Raw genomic sequence first — 20820 nt, 5'->3', positions numbered from 1 at the left:
ACTGAGGTTCTGGGGAGACTAAGTAATTTACCCAAGGTCACATGCTGAGTAAAGGAATAGACCTGGACTAAACTAGGCAGCCAGGTTGCTGAACTCTTGACTATTACCCCTGTGCTTTGCTAATGACTGAATTAGGAGTTTTTTAACCTTTCTTGGTATCATAGATCCCTTCTGTATCTGGTTAAACCTATGCTCTCCTTAGAATAATGTTTTTCAACGCATAAAATAAAAAACAAAGGATTACAAAAGAAAATGATTACATTGAAATTATCAAGATACTTAAAATTTTGATATAGTAATATATATACTTTTAAAAGTTTTATTTTTAATTGACAAATAATAATTATATAAATTTATGGGGCACAGTGATGTTTCAATGCATGTATACATTGTCGAATGATCAAATCAGGCCAATTAACATAACAATTGCTTCAAATACTTATCATTTGTGTATGGTGAATATGTTTAAAAGCCACCTTTTAAAGCTATTTTGAAATATACAATACATTATTATTGACTATAATACTATGCTGTGCAACAGACCACCAGAACCTATCCTTCTGTCTAACTTAAACTTTGTACTCTTGACTAATGTACCTCCTTTCCCCATTCACCTTCCTCCCCTCTCCCTGCACTCTATTTCTATGAGTTTGAACTTTTTACATTCCACATACAAGTGAGATCATGCAATATTTGTCTTCCTGTACCCGGCTTATTTCACTTAGCATAATGTCCTCTACCTCACAAATGTGATCCACATCACAAATGACAGAATTTCCTGCTTTTTTAAAAGTCTGAATAGTACTCTGTTGTGTATATATACCACATTCTTAACCCATTTGTCATGTGCTTCTTTATTAGCATTTTAAACAATAAGATCTAGCAGGTCTAATAACTATTATTTCAAAGTATTATTGAGTTCAAATAATATTGAGCCATTTGCAACCACTAAGGAAATCAGTGATTTCTATTGGTGTCAGAATCACTAGTATTATAGTTGCTTGTTGTCTTTATGCACAGTGAAAAGAAATGTTAAATTTCATTTCAATAGAGGTAGTGAAAATAAAGATGTAATTTTTTTCCCATCCTCATTCACAGACACCTTGGGGGACTGTGGTTCCCAGATTAAGAACACCTGCCCCCACCAGTTCTAAATGAAAGATTTTGCCCCACCAGTGGGTCCCTAACACCGTTGCTCATCAGAATACCTGCGTACACTTCAATGATAGATTCTGAACTCCCTCCCAGCACTACCAAACCAGAATCTTGGCATGGCTAGAGCCTGGAATCTACAGTAAAAAAAGAAAAAAAAATCCTACATGCCATTTTAATGCTGAACCAGCTTGAGAGCTCTAAGACTACACTATTAGCTTCTCATTTAAAATTGGCAATGTTTGATCTTTTTTTCTTAACCTTAAAAAAAAGGCACTTTCATGTGGTTGTTAAGGTCTCTTCCAGTTCTAGCAATCAATGTTTTTTTAGGTGGTTTCCCACTACTCTTGATTTATCTATTGTTAGATTATAATCTATTATTAGGTTACAATTATTTTCTGGAGGAGGAAATAGAGGTGATGTCTGTGAACACAGAGACTGGGAAGCCATATGGCCTAGTGGTTGAAAATATTTAGTGTGCAATAGATCTCAATTCTTCTTATGAGAAATGAGCTCATTTACAGTGCCCATTGGCTTGCCACGTCACCACAATGCCTGGAAGATAGTGCTCAGAGACAGCTGTCCTTATTGAGGTTCTGGAACTGTGTTTTACATGGAAAAGAAGGGGATGCGCGGTTTAACTCCGGCCTCTCCCTGCACTTCCTTCCTAGACAAATGCAGACCAGACCCAGAATGCCCGGCTGGCGCGCCGGGGCCCCAACAGGTGGACGTGGACTTGGTGTTCGTCGTGGACAGCTCCTATGGAGTGGATGCCGACGTGTACCGCGGGTCTTTGAGTCTAGTGGATGCCGCGCTGGAAGACCTGGAGGTGGCTGAGCAGCCGAGCGCGTCCCACAGTGGGGCGCGCATGGCCCTGGTGACGCACACGACACCCAACTTCTGGCCCGGTGTGGGTCGCCGCCCTGTGCTCGAGGGCTTCCACCTGACCACCTTTAGCAACCGGAAGCAGATGCAGAGACATGTGCGCGAGGCTGCAGCCCGCCCCTTACAGGGAACCCCCGCCCTGGGTCACGCCCTGGAGTGGACGCTCGAGAATGTGCTCCTGGCAGCCCCTCTGCCGCGGAGGGCACAAGTCCTCTTCGCCATCGTGGCCAGCGAGACAAGTAGCTGGGACAGGGAGAAGCTGTGGACTCTGTCCCTGGAGGCCAAATGCAAAGGCATCACTCTCTTTGTGCTGGCCTTGGGTCCGGGTGTGGGGACGCATGAGCTAGCCGAGCTAGCCGAGCTGGTCAGTGCCCCCTCTGAGCAGCATCTACTGCGCCTACAAGGGGTCTCGGAGCCAGAGGTTAACTACGCTCGGGGATTCACTCGGGCCTTCCTGAACCTCCTAAAAAGTGAGCAGTCCCCGGGTACTGGGGCACCTTGGGTGGAGTGGGGAGAGGAATTTACAGAGCCTGGCATTTGGGCATGCAGGTGCCTGTTGCACATTCACTATTGCCTAATGTTTTTAGCCCAGCATCCCTGGGAAGGGCCAGGGAGCACCCCATTTTCTGAAAAGCCTGCTCTATTATTGCCCTGACATTGTGTCAAGCCTAGTGATGGTTTCTTGTCCCGAACCTCTTATTTGGTGGCTGAGAGCCTCAGACTTCCACGTAACTTTTCAATTTTCTCATTTGTCAAAATGAGAATTGCAGTCTTTTCCCTAATTGTGAAGCCATATGTTCAGGGAGGGGCTTTGAAAGCACCAATATTGTACACATGTAAGGCATAGTTACTGCTATTACTATTTATTACTACAGTTTCCAATAGTATTTGACAGTACTTCTCAAATTTTTACATGTATGTGACTCTCCTGGGGATCTTGTTAAAATGTAGATTGTGATATGGTAGGTCTGCGTTGGAGACAAGAGTCTGTGTTTCTTATAAGCTTTAGAGTGATATCAATGATCCTAGTTTATTTGATGTTTATTTTAAAGTAGAGGTTGACATGGCAGTGTGGAGTCAGGGATTTTCAGGGACTCACTAGAAAGTAAGGGAGACAGGACAAAAGTCTAGGGTCTTCCATCTCAGGTTGGGTGGATGAAGCCAACCATGAAGACTAAGGGGCAAGGGCTGTGCCAATGGGTCCTAGCCGGAATTCTTTCCCATTCCCCTGCTTGAGCATCCTCACCTCCAATGAGAACTACTGGAATTATTATTGTTTTTTCTCTTAGAACTAGATGAATTACAGTGGCTCAAGCCTGTAATCCCAGCACTTTGGGAGGCTGAGACGGGCGGATCCCGAGGTCAGGAGATCGAGAGCATCCTGGCTAACACAGTGTGGTGAAACCCCGTCTCTACTAAAAAATACAAAAAACTAGCCGGGTGTGGTGGCGGGCACCTGTAGTCCCAGCTACTCAGGAGGCTGAGGCAGGAGAATGCCGGGAACCCAGGAGGCCGAGCTTGCAGTGAGCTGAGATCAGGCCACTGCACTCCAGCCTGGGCGACAGAGCGAGACTCCGTCTCAAAAAAAAAAAAAAAAAAAAAAGAACTGGATGAATTAAATTTGTGGGCAGCCAAATCTGTATCCCTAGCATGATAATGGAGATTTAGAATTGGGATGGTGAGGGTATTATCCTGGTCACATTGTTAGTAGTTTGTCTTGGGTTTCATCCTCCTGTGCATAATTCAACTTATGTGCAGGGTGCTTTGCTGTAACATGTGAAGCCCCCTTGCCCTTCTTGCTGGGAGACATTAGTTTCTCAGTTTATAGGTGGTTGTGATAGCCCATTGGGAGCCCTGAGGGACATCTGTGCCTTCATCACTACAAGAATAAAGGAGTTTGATGGACATCTTAGAAGTACTAACACAGCATTTGTACCTCTCCCATTTGAGAGGTACAAAGATCAGTGAATTGGTTCCAGTCCTAGCTCTGCCACTCGTGAACTATGTGATCCTGGAAAAGTCCATGAATGTCTCTGAACCTTAGATTTCTTACATATGTAGGGAGTGGTAACAGAAGGCTGATGGCTTAGAGATTCTTTGAAGGAGAAGCAGCCTGAAGGAATCACTTTTCTAATCTGTTTTAATTTAATTTTACTTTATTTTTTATGTTGTATTATGTTAGATTGTATTTTGTATTTTGTTATTCTTTTAGGTTGGATTTTACTTTGCATTATTTACATAATAGGATACATTTTATGTTTTTATTTTGTTTTATTTGCTTTTACATTTATATTTATGTTATGTTTTATGTGAATATATTTTATGTCTTTTTGATTTCATGTCTTCCAGGATTAAAAAAATTAATGTTTTATTTGCTTTTATTTTTATATTGTTATGTTTTATTACATTTTATTTGTTATATTTTATACTTTATTTTATTTGATTTTATATTTTGAATTTGATGTCCTTATGAACAATATTTTGTTTTATTTTATGTTTTATTTTAGAATTTTATATTATTTTATATTTGACTTGATTTTTTATTTTACTTTTAGGTGGGACAAACCAGTACCCACCCCCAGAACTCACTGAAGAATGTGGGGGCCTACACCGTGGGGACACTCTGCTGCAATTAGTCACGCCTGTCAACAGGTGGGTTGAGGACAGGATTGAGATTGGTCCATACTTCTGCCCCAAGGCAGAAGAGACTTTCTCCCTAAAGACAGGTTACATGCAATGCTAGTCCTCAACTTGACCTAAACCACTGGGCCTGTGGTGCTCCTGGGTTTGACAGTTCTTATATGGATTGTCTTTTTTTTCTTTTCTTCAGACAGGGTTTTGCTCTGTTGCCTAGGCTGGAGTGCAGTGGCATAACCTCAGCTCACTGCAGCCTTGACTTCCCAGGCTCAAGTAATCCTCCTGCCTTAGCCTCTCAAGTCACTTAGACTACAGGTGTATGCCAACACACCCTGCTGGTTTTGTACTTTTGTAGGTATAGTTTCACCATGTTGCCAAGGCTGGTCTTGGCATTCTACCAATTTCTACCAATTTCCATTCTACCATATCACCCCAAGCTTGAATTTCATATCCCAGAGGTAAAAATAATAATGCTAAACATATCAGTCTGATTTTTCAAACATGTCTACAAAGCTAAGAAAATAGTTAATGCAATAACACAGTCATTAGGAAATGCCCACACATAAGGCTTACAAATCACAGCAATAACAATTGGGAGTTGAGCCTCTTAGTTCTTGAGATTTTTTCATGCAGTTTGACATGGATTGTTTCTATACAGGTTGCCCAGGCACCAGTTTGGTATGTCTGGCTTGGCTGATGATTTGGAAGCATTTGAAGCAACAGGCATTTTTCTAGAAGAGAAGAGAAAAGACATGACAACATCTATAACTCAGCAGGAAGTGCTTGAAAATTATGAATATAACAAATATGACATTGAAGAAAACGAACAAGAAACACCAGCAAAACAAAAAGAAACTAGAAAAGAAATAAATGCAGGCACTACCTATGGTAAAAACCAAACTACTTCTTGGCCCAAGTTGGACTAATTTTTTTCATTTTTAACTTTTTCTTTAAAAAAAATCCTGTGCACTGTGTTAGCATGCAATTTTTTAAATTCACTTTGCTTACAGATCCACAGGTTCATGTATGCAGCTAAAGAAAATAGCTTGAGAAGGCAAACAAAGGCTAACTTTCCCCTGCTGTCAAACTGGAGCTGGATGGAAATTATTTCAGGGCATATTATGAAGGCACACTCTATGAAGTGTCTGCACTACCTTTGCAGAGAAGCAATGAGTTATTGCAGAAGTGGTGAAGCTACTCCTGAGCTTGAAATGCACCTACCTGGAGAAAAGCTCTACATTTTGGATACATCTAAAACAACTGTAGCTTCAATTTTGGATTACAGCATGCAGTAATGCAAATGCCAAGTTCCTTTTTTTTTTTTTGAGGTGGAGTCTTACTCTGTCACCCAGGCCGGAGTGCAGTGGCATGATCTCGGTTCATTGCAACATCTGCCTCCTGGGTTCAAGCAATTCTCCTGCCTCAGCCTCCTGAGTAGCTGGGATTACAAGAGCCCAGCTAAGTCTGGCTAAGTTTTGTATTTTTAGTAGAGACAGGGTTTCACCATGTTGGCCAGGCTGGTCTCGAACTTCTCACCTCAGGTGATTCTCCTGCCTCAGCCTCCCAAAGTGCTGGATTTACTAGCATGAGCCACTGCACTCGGCCACCAAGTTACTTTTTATATGTGATCAACAAATTAAGCAGAACACTAAACACATGAGAAAGAGATACAGGAAAACTTCTCTGTGAAGTTTTGGAAAGTGATTCAAGATAGCTGAAAGAGTTTCTAGTGAGGGTTGTGGTTAGTCCTGGTGACTTTAAAGGAGAGATCATTTATCTGAGGTTTTGAATGTGCCTAGATGATTCTCCATCTGGGGCTACTAGCTAAGTGGCCATGGGAGTTATTTACTCTCTCGGTGACTCGGTTTTCTGCTCCGTAAAGTGGGGATTATATGAGTCCCTACCTCATAGGTTTGAGAATACAACTTGATAATTCATGTGTTTGCCACATAGTATATATCCACACAAGTTAGTTGTTAAGATGCTGATGATACATGCAACCTTTCAGATTTCAAAGCAAACACATGTCCAAAATAAATAACAAAATTAGACAGACATAGGAATACCACCTCCTTAGGCTAGAATATTAAACACAGAAGAACTTACCTTGTTGGTTCTTATGTTTTCGGTATAGAATATCCTCAGGTAATCTTACTAAGGTAGTAATTTTCCGTCTTGATTGTACATTAGAGTCACCTGGGGATCTTTAAAGATTGCCCTCAGCCCAAATCAGTCAATCTCTGGGTGTGGGACTTACCCAGTGATTCCACTGAACAACCAAGAGTGAGAACTACTGCTTTAAGGCATTCTTTCTCATAAAAATCAAGATGGAAAGGATGGGGGAGGGCTTCACAGTCAACTAATCCAATCCCATTCACAGACAAAAACTGAGGTTTGAAGGCCCCCGATACTCAGCTGCTCTGTTGTTATGTGGCTCTGGCCAGTTTCTTTTCTGTTTTCATTCCAAGGCCATTCAAAACCCTCACCACCTCCTCAAGGTCCTTCCTCCACGCCTCTTCCTCTAGCAGATATGCCCCCCTCTTTTTTTATTCTTTTCAAAAGAAATAAAGGTGACCAAGTACAACGTCCTGCAACTTCCTGTATTTCTGCAAGCCTCTCTTCCTGCCCTCCCATTGGAGAAAAGAACTGGCTCTTCTCTTATTCTGAATTGTCAAGAAAGACCAAAGGGCTCTTCCAGACCTTGTTGACTTGCGCTCCTTGGGATTTGGCACTGTTGGCCACTACCTTCCTCATTAAACCCTCTCCTCTCACAGCTTTGGAGACAACATTTTCCTCTTGTTCTTCTATTCTGGCCAGTCTGTCTTTGTGGGCTCCTCTTCCCAGATTCACCTTCACAGGCGGATTCAGGTTTTGTGGAATTTATACAATTTTGGGGCTCTCTTTAAGAAAAAGATTAAAAATTTATTAAAATTAAGTGAAAAGTGAATATTCATTTAGAAGAGGCTTATGCAAATGATTTACTCTGAAGCCTGGGCTTTATTAATATCACAATCAATCTGCCACACCCTTCCCCACGATTCTTTCTTCAGTCCTCCAAACACTCTGCACACACCACACTACTTAGGCATGCTTCCCCCTCTCCACCCACAACATCAACTATCCCTTCTGTGCTGGTGACTCTCAAATCTATATCTTCCACTTTAACTTTCTTCTGTGCTACAGCCTAGTGTATTCAATTACCCTCCAGATCGTTCCACTGGACTTGTCTGCAGTTACATCAGACCAACTTAGTTCAACCATCCCAACTCATTGTCTTTCCCATTCAAATCCCCTTCTCTTCCTTTACCAACTATCTTTATTGGTATGAACCAACACTGGTCCAGGAATGGAAAGCCAAAACTCAGTATTATTTTAAAAAAATTAATTAATTAGATTTAGGAGTGCAAGTACATGTGGATATATTGCCTACTGGTGAAGTCTGGGTTTTTAGAGTACTCATTACCCAAATAGTGTACATTGTACCCAAAAGATAGTATCTCATCCTATACACCCTTGCCCCCACCCCCATCCTCCCACCATTCGGAGTCTCCAATGTCTTATTCCACTCTGTATGTTCACATATACCAATCGTTTATCTCCTACATATAAGTGAGAACACGCAGTTTTTGACTTTCTATTTCTGTATCATTTCACTTAGGATAATATCCAGTTCTATCCATGTTGCTGCAAAAAACATGATTTCATTCTTTTTTATGCATGAGTAGTATTCCATGGTATATATACCACATTTTTAATCCAATAATTCGTTGATAAGCATTTAGGTTGATTCCATGACTTTGCTATTGTGAATACTGCTCCCATGAGCATATGGGTGTAGGTATCTTTTTGATAGAATAATTTCTTCTCCTTTGGGCAGATACTCAGTAGTGGAGATGCTGGATTGACAAGTAGTTCTATTTTTAGTTCTCTGAGAACTCTTCATACTGTTTTCCATAATGATTGTATTAATTTACATTCCCACCAGTAGCGTTCCCTTTCTCTACATTCTCACCGACATCTGTTGTTTTTTGACTTTTTAATAATAGTCATTCTGACTACTCTAAATGCTATCTCATTGTGGTTTTAATTTGCATTTCTCTGATGATTATTGATGTTGAGTATTTTTTCACATTTGTTGACTGCTTGGATGTCTTCTTTCAAAAAGTGCCTGATTGCCCAATATTACTCTAGTTGACCTCTTCTCCCTTGCCTCCTGCTGTCTAACTGGTCTCCTTTCTTCCAATTTGTCCTCCTTCCAATTCCATTCTAAACAGCTGATTGACATTTCTAAAACACAAATATGGTTGTGTCACTTCTCCTCTTCTATGGTTCCTCATTGCTTATAAGATAATGTTCAGGTGCCTGTGGAAGGCACATGGGCCTTTACAATTAGACCCCTGCTTTGGTCCTCTGGGTCTTTACTGGCCACCACTTCCCTGCATGTGCCTTTCGTGGCCCTTATGCCCTGCAATTTATTCCAAATCTCCGTACCATTGCTTACCTTCACCTGACTGTCTATATTTCCTCTGCAGTGTCCACGTGGACTATATCTGCTCATCTTTTACTACTCAGCTCAAGTTTCACCTCTCCTTAGAGTTTTTTCTATGCCCCCAGGTAGTTTTAAATTTTCACAGCCTCTTTGGTGCTCCTGAATCTTAAGCCAAATTCTGCCATAACACCTGCTACCTTTCATTGTGCTTACCTGTGAATAATTAAATGTTATCTCTCTTCACAGGAGCCTGGCTGATCTTGGTACATTTTCAATTTCAGTGTTATATCCAAAGCACACAGACCAATTTTTTGGTTTTCCCCTCCAAGTAGGGCTATAAGACTTATATATGTCAGGAAATCGAATAAGCTGGAGCAAAATTATAATTTCATTGTAGCTCCTCTTCATATCTGCCAACTCTTCTTTTTCTTCACCTTTATCTTTCTTTACTCCTGGTTTCCATGAACTACTGTGAGTAAAATAGTTTTACTCACTGCATAGTTCTTCCAGGAAGCAAAGGTTAATATTCATGGTAAAAAACAAAGCCAAATATAAGACCGGGGCCTAGTAATAATTGCTTGGGTAAAAATTTGTTGGCCCTCAATGTCTTAACCTACTGGTAAAAGAAAAATTAAGACTAGTGGTATTCTGAGTGTTAAGCTACAAAGATAACTTAGAGATAATTAGCATAAAGCATGAAGGACTCATTCACCTATAGCCGTACTGACCAATACGGTAACTGCTAGCCACATTGGCTATTTACATTTAAATGTAAATAATTCAAAATTAAATAACATTAAAAGTTCAGTTCCTTGATTGCACTAGCCACATTTCAAATGCTCAACAGCCACATGGGAGTAGTGGCTACTGTACTGGACAGCACAGATTTTCCATTATTTCAAACATTTCATCATTATAGACAGTGCTACTCTAGCAGTATAATTTAGGAGAGCAGTCCCTGTCTGATTGTCTCCCAGACCCAAAGCAAGAGTGGAGGTTCTAAAGATGACAGACTGTCCCTAGGAAAAGTGATGGATATGTTTGAATGAGTTCTCGGTGTGTCAGTTCAGAATCAGTTGTAATGGCAGAGGATGGTACCAGCTGATAACTAAGCCCTGAGTCTGTTTGTTGGCTCTAGAGAGTATAGCAAAGAGCTCACCATTGGAGAGTTTTTCTGTTGACAATGACAGGTTTTTGAATAAACATTTCTCTTACTTCTCCTGGGCCTGTACTGCTTGTTGTCTTATACCCTCCAGAGTAGGGGTCATGCAGTGAGCAAATTCAAATATGACTACTCAAAGCATAGGGCGATTTCCATGATCACTTTCTTAGCATACTAAGAGCATATCTCATCCCTGTGGGTACAGTACATTCGGTCACCTATCCTAGAAAACTAGTCTGTGCCGATTATACTACTGGGAGGTTAGCATATAGTTTAACAGAAATGAACCATGAATTTTAAGGCTTGCTTTTTGAAGACAGTCTCCTCTTTATTTAAGGGTACTTGGAAGGCCTAGGAGGAACTACGGGGAGGATGGCAGCATTCTGTGCTTCAGGGCCAACCTGGGTCAGAAGTACTTCTACGTGATACAAAGGATACCCAAGGAAATCTGTTCTCCCTAGAAGTTGAGGTGGGGAGGGTTATATACCTGGGAAAATCATTGCCTCATGTAAAATTTAGGGAGTCCCAGGTCTTGCTTTGTTGTCATGTGTTGATTTTCAATGCTGTTTTTAATTTTTCAGGAACATCGTGTTTTTCCTTTAATAGATGTCTTAATTTCTCAGGCAAGAGTCAGGGTACTGTAAATAATAAATAAGCTAGATTTGCTTAGGTCATTAGAAGACTGGAAGCAAGGGATTGGGATGGTTTGCAAAAGGAGGGAAAGCAGCACAATATGCAAGTGAGGAGTGCTCAGTATCAGAAAGATTTATTAATATTCATTCCTTTATTCATTCATTTCTAGATTATCTGTGGCATGTCTTCTAGGTACTGTGCAAAGTCATAGCTATAACTATGTTGCACCTTTCACATATGTTATATGACGCTTTATGACATACTTGTGATATAGAAGTTTTTTAAAATATTGCTTTTATAGCTGAGGAAATTGAGGCTCTGACGGGTTAAATTACTTGCTCAAGGTCATAGAACTAATTGGTGGTGAGGCTGAGATTCATTCTCATGCCTGTGACTCCAAACCATTGCTCTTTTTCTGTCATGCTTATGCAGGAAATTCAGCTCTCTCTCTGTTTTGTTGCAGGTCCTTGTTCCATGGATCCAATAGAAGGTGAGTGCCAGGATCACACCCTGAAGTGGTATTACAACAAGGAGGAACGGGTTTGCCAGCAGTTCTGGTATGGCAGCTGTGGGGGTAATGCCAACCGGTTTGAAACCAAGGAAGAATGTGAGGCTCAGTGTGTCCCAATACAGTAACAGTCTAGGCAGAGCCCTGTTACTGCTAAAGGCAGAGCTTTTAATGCTGATGAAATGGAGATTACCCTGGCTGAGGCAGGACCTCACAGCTCAGAAGTGACACAGCCCGTTCCAACACCTTGGACATCAGATTCCTAAGCGCCTGAATGTTTTCCTGCCAGCAAGAACTTGGGCCAGATGATTTGTGACTTGAGGACTGAATTCTAATAGTTAAAAAAGTAACTGAAAGATATTTAAATGAATTAGAACTGAATGAAAAAGAAACTCGAATTTGACATATAAGATTTTTAAAAAATTTTGGGGTGCTATGTAGTAAAATAAAAATCAGTGTAAGGAGTGAGAAAAACCTAATTCAGAAATGAATTGAAACTTGTTTTTTTTTTTTTTTTTTCCACCAGAGAATAGGGAAATATTAGTCAAAGACAGGGCATGGAGAAAGGGACATCTAATGTGAATGAACTTCATCCTTACTACTTAATGCAGATAAATAAAGGCATTCTTTATTAAATCATTTGGCATGAGACTGTGTGATTTTTGCTCACTGCAATCTGGGCTATACTTTGTGACATAGTGGTTGATGAAGAGACAGCAGTGATTTTTCCATGAGACCAACCCTTTGGCATCCATTATAGTGATCACTGTCCTTCAAAACATGGTGACTAAACAATTAAGGCTGACATTATTAATGAAAAGTGAAATGAAAGGTTTACATTCACCACGGATGAAACATTTTGCAGCAAATACATTAAGGACAACTGTGTTTTTTTGTGAGATCTTCCTCTGCCTCGTGGCTTGATTCTCTGGGCCTCTAACCATGGGCCCAGCTTCCAGACAGAATTGGGAACTACGCGGAGGAGATCTGTGGGGCATTGAGGATGCATGGCTTGGGGCCTTTGTAAGATCATGCATTAATCAGCTGGGGCTGACATAGCAAAATACCATGGGCTTAAACCAGAGAAATTTATTTCTCACAGTTCTGGAGGCTAGAAGTTCAAGATCGCAGCACCGAGGGCGCTCTTCCTGGCTTGCAAATGACTACCTTCCCGCTGGGTCCTCACATGGCCTTTCCTCAGTGCATGCTCATAAAGACAGCATGAGAGAAAAGACCCAAGCTCTTTGGTGTCTTTTTTTTTTTTTTTTCATTTGAGACAGGACCTCACTATATCAATATTGCCTTGGCTAGCCTCAATGTCTTGGGCTGAAATGATCCTCCTGCCTCGGTCTCCTGGATAGCTAGGACTATAGGCATAAGCCACTGCACCTGGCTCTTCTTATAAGCACACCACTCTTATTGGACTAGGGACCATTCTTATGATCTCATTCAACTTTAATTACCTCCTAAGGCCCTAAATACAACTATAGCCACATTAGGGGACCATGTGAATTCTGGGGAAACACAAACATTCAGTCCATAACTGATCACAAGCAGCTGGTTGTCCCCCAGGGACACAGGGTGGAGTTGCTGTCTGGTAAGTTCCTGGTTCCGTAAGTGTGATTGCTATAATCCGTGTGTTCCTCCGCACAGTCTGGTAACATAGCAGGTGGGATGGAAACAGCTTTATACAAAGTGTTCAAAGAAGCACATTTTAAATTCTATTACAACAATCACTTAAATATGATCACGAAAGGATGACTGTGTTCATTGTAGCAAATCTGTAAGTTACAGAAATGCACCTGGAAAAAATAAAGATCACCTATAATCTTTTCTCTCAAAGGTAACTGTTTTGATATAATCCAGGCTTTTTCTAATGAATGAATACACTATCTTCATTGTATTCTTTTTCTTCCTTAACACAGTCCATGTAACTGATTTTCGATGGGAATTAAATGGCAGATGCTCCATCCTCCCACAGAGCCACTCATCATATGAATGGGTATATGCATTTCTCTGTTTTAGGAAAAACTTCAGCTGCCTGAGCATAAAGCGGCCAAAGTGATCTATCCTGAAGACGGTATTTGATTTGAACTGTGATTTATTTTCTATTTCTTATTCCCACTCTTCCCTTCCTATGTCCATGAGTTGGGAACACCAAGGCAAAGGTTCAATAATGAGAGGATCATTGGAAGGAAACATTCAAGTGTGTTGATTGTCCCCATTTGTTAACTGAAGAAAACACATAATTTATAAATTTAGAAGAGAGGAGGATTTAATTCTTATAAAAGGTGACAGCCTGCAAGGTGGTTGTCCCACAGGCTGGGAAGCCTGCCTCTAGCCAAGACCAGAGATAGGTGTTTGGAAGGAGGAGGGGTTGGGGTAGAAGTTTTATGCTGAACAGGTTGGCTAAACATACATGTTCAACAAGTTACAGGAGGAGCTGAGTATTCAAGAAAGTGGTCCTGACACAGGCATATTAGATAAACATACACATAACTTATGACCAATATTCACTTTGAAATGAATAGATGAAATGTATTACATCTATCCCCTATATGTCAAAAGGTCTTTTCAGGACATGAAGGCACACAGGTGTGCAGTCTCTGTAAACCAGCAAGAACCAGTCCATGGCTGGTGGTCTTCTCATCAGCAGAAAGTTACTGAAATCAACCTCTTGCCCAGTCAAAGCTGTTTCTGGTTGGTGGAACAGGGGTTTAGTGAATCAGCACCTGTGAGCTGGATGAGTTGTAATTGTTTTAATGCTGTTTATCTGGAGGCCAGTGCTTGTTTAGCTGCTAGAGAAAAAGCGAAATCTTGTGGCAGTTAGCAGTTAGAACATAGGTGATTCTTTAAGTGCAGGAGTGTGTGACTTAACCCTTGCCTGGCATGGTCTTAGGTCCTGTTTATAATTTGGTATTCTATTGCCATGAAAATCTCCTCTGTCAGTCTTACGATCCCTATTTTAACATTAATGCTGGTCAGTTGTGTCTAAACTCTAAAAGGGAGGGGGTATAACGAGGCATGTCTGACTTTCCATCCCGTCGTGGCTGGGAATTCAGTTTTAAGGTATTTCTGGGGTTCCCTTTGCCAAGAGGGAGTCCATTCAGCTGATAGGGGCTTAGGATTTTAAAGTTTACACATCCTTGGAACATGCACGAGATCCAACTGCAGTTCTCCCTGTGTTTACTAGGTGGCGGTATAACCCTTTCACGGAGCTCCTCTGACTCTCACCATAAACCTTACACCATAAATTCCGAGGTAGCAACAATATAGCCAAGGGCATAAACAATTGTCTATTGTTTTAATATTCATACCCACTCTGGTATACACAGTTTATACAGCATTTTCCCATGTTATGTCAGGTATTTGCCCAGCCCCACCACTAAATCTGGGATGTTGGCATTGTTCTTCCCCTTTTAGGGCTAAAGAAATTATCTTACAGAAGTGATGTGACTTGACTCAAACCCGTTACAGAAACTGGCCTTGAACTCCTTTTTATCCTGAGACTAGGGCTCCTTGAGCTATACTGCATTGTTCCAAACCATTAGCTGCCACCAAAGAATTCTGAAAGTCAGAGCCACAGGGGTAGGAGGATGGGCTTGATCTCTGCCTCAAATTCCCTGCTCTTCCATCTGCTGCCCCCACCCCACCCCATCCCGCCCCATCCCACCCCATCCCACCCTACCCCACCCCTGTGGTTCTGGCCTGGGTGGAAGTAGGAATGGACTGAAAGAGAAGCTGAACTGCAGTGCAGGTCAGTTGTGATGGCAGCTTCAGTCAACCCCACAGCGATCTCTGGACCTAAGTGGGCTTGTGTGAGTTGCCCCCGTGTGGACTGACTTGGCTGGGTCTGTATCCCCTGCTTCCATCACCCAGAAGGGCATACCTGTGGACGAGGCAGCTCTGAAACTGCGGCAGGCTCTAAAGGGGACCAGCTGAAGGCTTTCTGCTCACAGCACTCCTAGCAGGTGGGGCAACAAGTTCTTCCTTGAAGCAGGAACTGCAGAGCACAAAGCACACTCATCATAGTCCCTTTACCTGGAATATCCTTTTGCATTGTTTTCAAATTTTCCTAGCTTCCAAAATCCAACAGGACACAGTGAAAATCATTTTTGTGCCATCCAGGTTCTCAGAGATCTAGCCTTTGCATTCATCTCTAGCCTCACCTATGGTGGCGGATGTTCTGACCCTCCAACTTTTCATTTGAGCAATACCATTTCCTGGAAATGCCATATTCCGTCCACCTATGCTGTTGCCCTTCTGTGGTACGTCTGTGGGAAACGCCTTTATTTATTTAAAAATATTTAATAGGCATCTATTACGTACCATATCCATTATCTCTGTCAAAACCCAGCTCAGCTCTCATTGCCTCTCAGGAAAACATCTCCCATTGCCCCCTTTCAAGAAAGGATTAATCAGTAGCTCCTATAGGCTGCCTTGTATCCCCTTATCTTTTTGCCCTTTTCCCTCCATTTCACACCATTTGCCAATTAGTCTCCTCATTACGCCATGAGCCTCTTCACCTTGGAATCCCCTGCCCAGGACAGGGCCTGACACATCTCCCTTTAGTTCTGATATTTAAACTCCCTGCCAGTTTTCAGACTGTTAGAAATGTCCCACAGCCATCCTAACCGTTGGTTTCCTTCTATATCTCTTGCTCTAGAACAACTCTTTGCTTTGTAATTCTGCATTTATTTTTGTTCTGCATTTGTTTCAGACACCAGGGCATCTGCCTCCATCAGTCAATTGTAAAAAGGTTCACGCGTTTTTAAAATTCCTCCTTGGATCTGTTATTTCATTAATTATAACCTTGCACTGCTTTGGGGATATTAATTTATCTGATGAAAGAATTGAGACCCAGAAAGGTCAAGTGGCATCAAATCTTACACAATGATTCAACTGGTAGCCTAAAATTAGAATTAAAATGTGTTTTGAACTGATTTGGCATCTGCTTGGTTCGCTCTGCAAAGTTTAAGGGTTTTAATCATATGAATTGACTGCTTTGCACTTTTAAACATGTAGTGGATTTCACTGATCCTAGAAAAGTGGAGGGTTTGCGATTGCTAGGCTCAGAACTTGGTTCCCAGCCATGTATCAGAATGTATAAATACATACGGGGATTTTCCCTGAGCTCTACTGATTGGAGATCATGCTGACTGTGTACTATTTATGGTTCTTCCTTTAATTTCTTTCCTCTTGTGATCTTATGATAGATTCTTCCTTTAACTTTTGAATAATCTCAAAGGTATATTTCTAATACAGCTGAAGGGTCCATAATCCCCAGATTACAGTGTTAAGGGAAATACCAAGACTGGGACATGTGAATTCAGCATCTGGTTCCCTCCCCGGCTTTCCTGGTGACTTCACAGAAGATACTCTATTTTTTGGGGGGGGGCTTTGGCCTTTTCTGTGTGAGGAGACTGGAGAGGAGAGAAACATTACTTGCTCCTTTATGCTCTCTCTAAATTCTGCAAACAAAACCATTCCTTCTTTAGCTAATCTCTTAGGAAGCTAAAAGATATAAGCCCAGCCAAGGACAGGAGAACCACCCAGCTGAATCCAACCCAAATTTATGGCCCACAGAATAATGAACTAAACAGATGGCTGTTGTTTTAAAACACCAAGTTTTGGGGGTAATTATTACTTCAAAAAGTTGTGGCTGAGTTTGCTCATGTGTCTAGTCAGCTACCAGTCTGTTGGTCAGTTGGCTGGCCTAGGGTCAATTCCTAATGATAAAAAAAATTCTATATTTGTATTCATGTAATAATGCAGCCTCAAAATACTTAAAACACCGATGTAATTAGAATAGAGAAAGCATTTAGAAGCAGAATAATTGGAAAGGAAGACGTAATATAGTTTCTATTCATACACAATATGAATATATATCTAGAAAAGTAAAACATCCTAACAGAACAGCCATGTTACAGAAAGAGTCTTCTCCATCAGCCTGGAGCCTGCGGTGATCATTCAACAGCTGACCATGATGGACACCAAATATGATTGAGAAAGAAACCTTTGTTTTTGTAATCCACCAAAATTAGGGGGTTGTTACTGAAGCACTTCCAGGCCTTTCCCCAGAGATACAGATATAGAGAAATGGGGACTCTCAAACATGGCTTTTGGAAGCAAATACTAGAAAGTGTTTTGGCATTTTCTGGTAAAATTAAAAATTTAAATGCTATGAACCAGCCATTTTACTCATAAGTATATTCCCTAAAAACTCATTTGCTTGATGACCAAGATACAACTACATTCATGAATGATGTTCACAGCAGCATTTTTTTTAAACCCCCACGTTGTAAACAACTCATATGTTCATTAAGAGTGAAATGTGTAGGCCAGGTGTGGTGGTTCATGCCTGTAATCCCAGCACTTTGGGAGGCCAAGGTGGGCGGATCACTTGTGGTCAGGAGTTTGAACCAGCCTGGCCACTATGGTGAAACCCCATCTCTACTAAAAATACAAAAATTAGCTGGGCATGTTGGCTGGTACATGTAATCCCTGCTACTCGAGAGGCTGAGGCAGGAGAATCACTTGAACCTGGGAGGTGGAGGTTGCAGTGAGCCAGGACCGTGCACTGCATTCCAGCCTTGGTGACAGAGTGAGACCTTGTCTCAAAAAACAGAAAAAAAAAAAGAGTCAAATGTGTGAATATGCTGTAGTACGTTAAAATAAGGTGTACGGCATGTTCTCACTCACAGGTGGGAACTGAACAATGAGATCACTTGGACTCGGGAAGGGGAACATCACACACTGGGGCCTATCATGGGGAGGGGGGAGGAGGGAGGGATTGCATTGGGGAGTTATACATGATATAAACGTCATGCACATGTACCCTAGAACTTAAAGTATAATAAAAAAAAAAAAAAAAAAGGTGTACGACAATGAAAATGAATGAATGAATGAAATTGAATTAAGATTAAGCCGGCCGGGCGCGGTGGCTCAAGCCTGTAATCCCAGCACTTTGGGAGGCCGAGACGGGCGGATCAAGAGGTCAGGAGATCGAGACCATCCTGGCTAACACAGTGAAACCCCGTCTCTACTAAAAAATACAAAAAACTAGCCGGGCGAGGTGGCGGGCGCCTGTAGTCCCAGCTACTCGGGAGGCTGAGGCAGGAGAATGGCGTAAACCTGGGAGGCGGAGCTTGCAGTGAGCTGAGATCCGGCCACTGCACTCCAGCCTGGGCGACAGAGCGAGACTCCGTCTCAAAAAAAAAAAAAAAAGTTTAAGCCACATTGACTAAATCTTAAAAGCATGTATTTGAGAAAGACACAGAAGTATGCATACATTAGGATTTCATTTATCTAAGCTCCAAAATAAGGCAAAATTAAAATTATATTGTTATCCTTTATGTGGTAAAACTAGAAAAAAAATATGTGGTGACCATTGAAGTCAGGACAGCAACACGGTAGACGCTGTGATGTGTTGCCTACATCCCCCTTCAGGAATGAAGAATGTGTTCTTCAGCTGCTGTGAGTGCTGCTGGAAGGTGACTCTCAGAGGTCAGCCCTCACTGGGGATTTCCTCAGAGGAAGAGAAATTCACCTTCCATGGGCAGATGCATCCAGTGACTGGTCAACACTGAGTTATAAAATCCCAGCCCAACAACTTGGGATAACTCTGCAGACCATCCCAGAGCTGCTTGTGGGGTTGACAGGCCTTCCACTGGACTGCACCACAGCCCAACTTCTCTCGCTGTCTAATTTTGCTCTCTTCTTCATTCCACCGGTGTTGATTTTAAAGACACTCCCATATAAATGTCTTATGTACTAATCTCTGTTTCAGAAACTGTTTTGTGGGAACTCCAGTCTGGAATCTTCTTGTGGAGGGAGGTGGCTAGGACCAGGAAGGAAAACACGAATGCTAAGAATGTTCTGTTCTTCTGTCGAAGTTGTATTTTCACAGGGTTCACTCTGTATGTATTCATTAACGTGTACACTTATATTTTATGCTGTTGATTTGTGTTTCATGCATCATAGTAATCCAGAAATTCCTCAGAAACACAAATCTAGGACAAGTGAGCTGATGTCATCCTCATATGACTCCTGATTCAGGAAAATAAAACATATTCTTTTAAGATATGTGTCAGCCTGAGGGAATCTGCTTTTTTTGGAAGGGGCAGGGGACTCTTCATTATGCATCTATGAGTGGACACATTTTAAAAGCATATTTTTTTCATTAATCAGAATGTAGAAATTGTGTCGGAATTCCTTCTGTCAGGAAAAGAAAATTCCAGACTGGTTCCTGGTCTTGTCTTCTTAATCACTTTCCTCAGGGAAAACTGAAAAGTGATCTCAGAATGTTGGTCTCATTTTAATCCCGTGGTCCTTTGGACATAATTTTGTTTTGACTCAGAACCGTACAGGGGCTTAGAGAGAAACTTACAAGTGTAGATGTAAGAGGTGATATATAGCTATTCTGTCAACACGTATTTACTAAGCACCTACTGTGTGCTAAGAACTCTTCTTGTAGCTCAGGAAATGGCAGTGAAGAATAATAGTAATAAATAAAAAACCCTGCCCTCATGGAGTTTACATATTAAAAGCATGGCTGGGGATCTTAGAGATAGTACCACAGTAAATAAGTAAATTATCCAGTGTGTTATAAGGTGAAAGCGCTATGAAATAAAAATGAAAGTATAACAAGGTAAGGGTACCTGGAGTGCCAGTGGGAAGTTTTGGGCAAGTATTAAAAAGATGGCCAGGGTTTGCCAATGAGGGGCTGACACTTGAGCAAAGATTTGAAGGAGGCAAAGGAAAAGCTTGTCCTTGAAAGGCTATGTAGGTATCAGAGACAAGGTCATTCCAGGCAGAGACGGCTAACACAAAGAAAGGCTATGGCCGGGCACGGTGGCTCACGCCTGTAAACCCAGCACTTTAGGAGGCCAAGGAGGGCGGATCATGAGGTCAGGAGTTTGAGATCAGCCTGACCAACATGGTGAAACCCTGTCTTTACTAAAAGTACAAAAATTAGCCAGGCATGGTGGCGGACACCTGTAATCCCAGCTACTCAGGAGGCTGAGGCAAGAGAATTGCTTGAACCTGGGAGGCAGACATTGCAGTGAGCCAAGATTGCACCACTGCACTCCAGCCTGGGCAGCAAGAGTGAGACTCCATCTCAAAAAAAAAAAAAAAAAGAAAGGCTGCAAGGTGAAAATGTACCTGGTTTGTTTGAGGAACAGCAATGATGATACCAGTATGCATGAAGTGGTATGACAAAGTGAGTCAAAGAAATGAAGTTAAAGAGGAATTGAGGAGGAGAATCACATTGCATATGGCCTTATAAAGGATTATGTTTAAGTTATCTATTGCTATGTAACAAATTATTCCAAACTTTATGGCTTAACTCAA

The 20820-nt window shown here is 41.6% G+C and overlaps 1 protein-coding gene across 5 annotated transcripts in view; it reads left to right on the top strand.

Moving 5' to 3' along the window:
* LOC117084198 (collagen alpha-4(VI) chain-like) overlaps positions 1–12105 on the top strand; it is a 100649-nt gene extending 88544 nt beyond the window's left edge. For 2 of the 5 annotated variants that reach the window (XM_033212694.1, XM_033212693.1), the window contains 4 exons: positions 1824–2507; positions 4593–4689; positions 5333–5562; positions 11422–12105. In XM_033212694.1, coding sequence (XP_033068585.1) covers positions 1824–2507; positions 4593–4689; positions 5333–5562; positions 11422–11594 — 1184 coding nt within the window. In that variant the 3' untranslated portion in view covers positions 11595–12105. Of the gene's footprint in view, positions 1–1823; positions 2508–4592; positions 4690–5332; positions 5563–5692; positions 6072–11421 lie in introns of those variants that run through there. The other 3 variants (XM_033212695.1, XM_033212696.1, XM_033212697.1) reach the window with 3 other exon arrangements.
* The last annotated feature ends 8715 nt before the right edge of the window (positions 12106–20820 follow it).

The sequence above is a fragment of the Trachypithecus francoisi genome, unplaced genomic scaffold (assembly GCF_009764315.1).
Source record: "Trachypithecus francoisi isolate TF-2019V2 unplaced genomic scaffold, Tfra_2.0 Lachesis_group0, whole genome shotgun sequence".
NCBI classification, from domain to species: domain Eukaryota; kingdom Metazoa; phylum Chordata; class Mammalia; order Primates; family Cercopithecidae; genus Trachypithecus; species Trachypithecus francoisi.
This window is presented reverse-complemented; position numbering and strand designations above follow the sequence as displayed.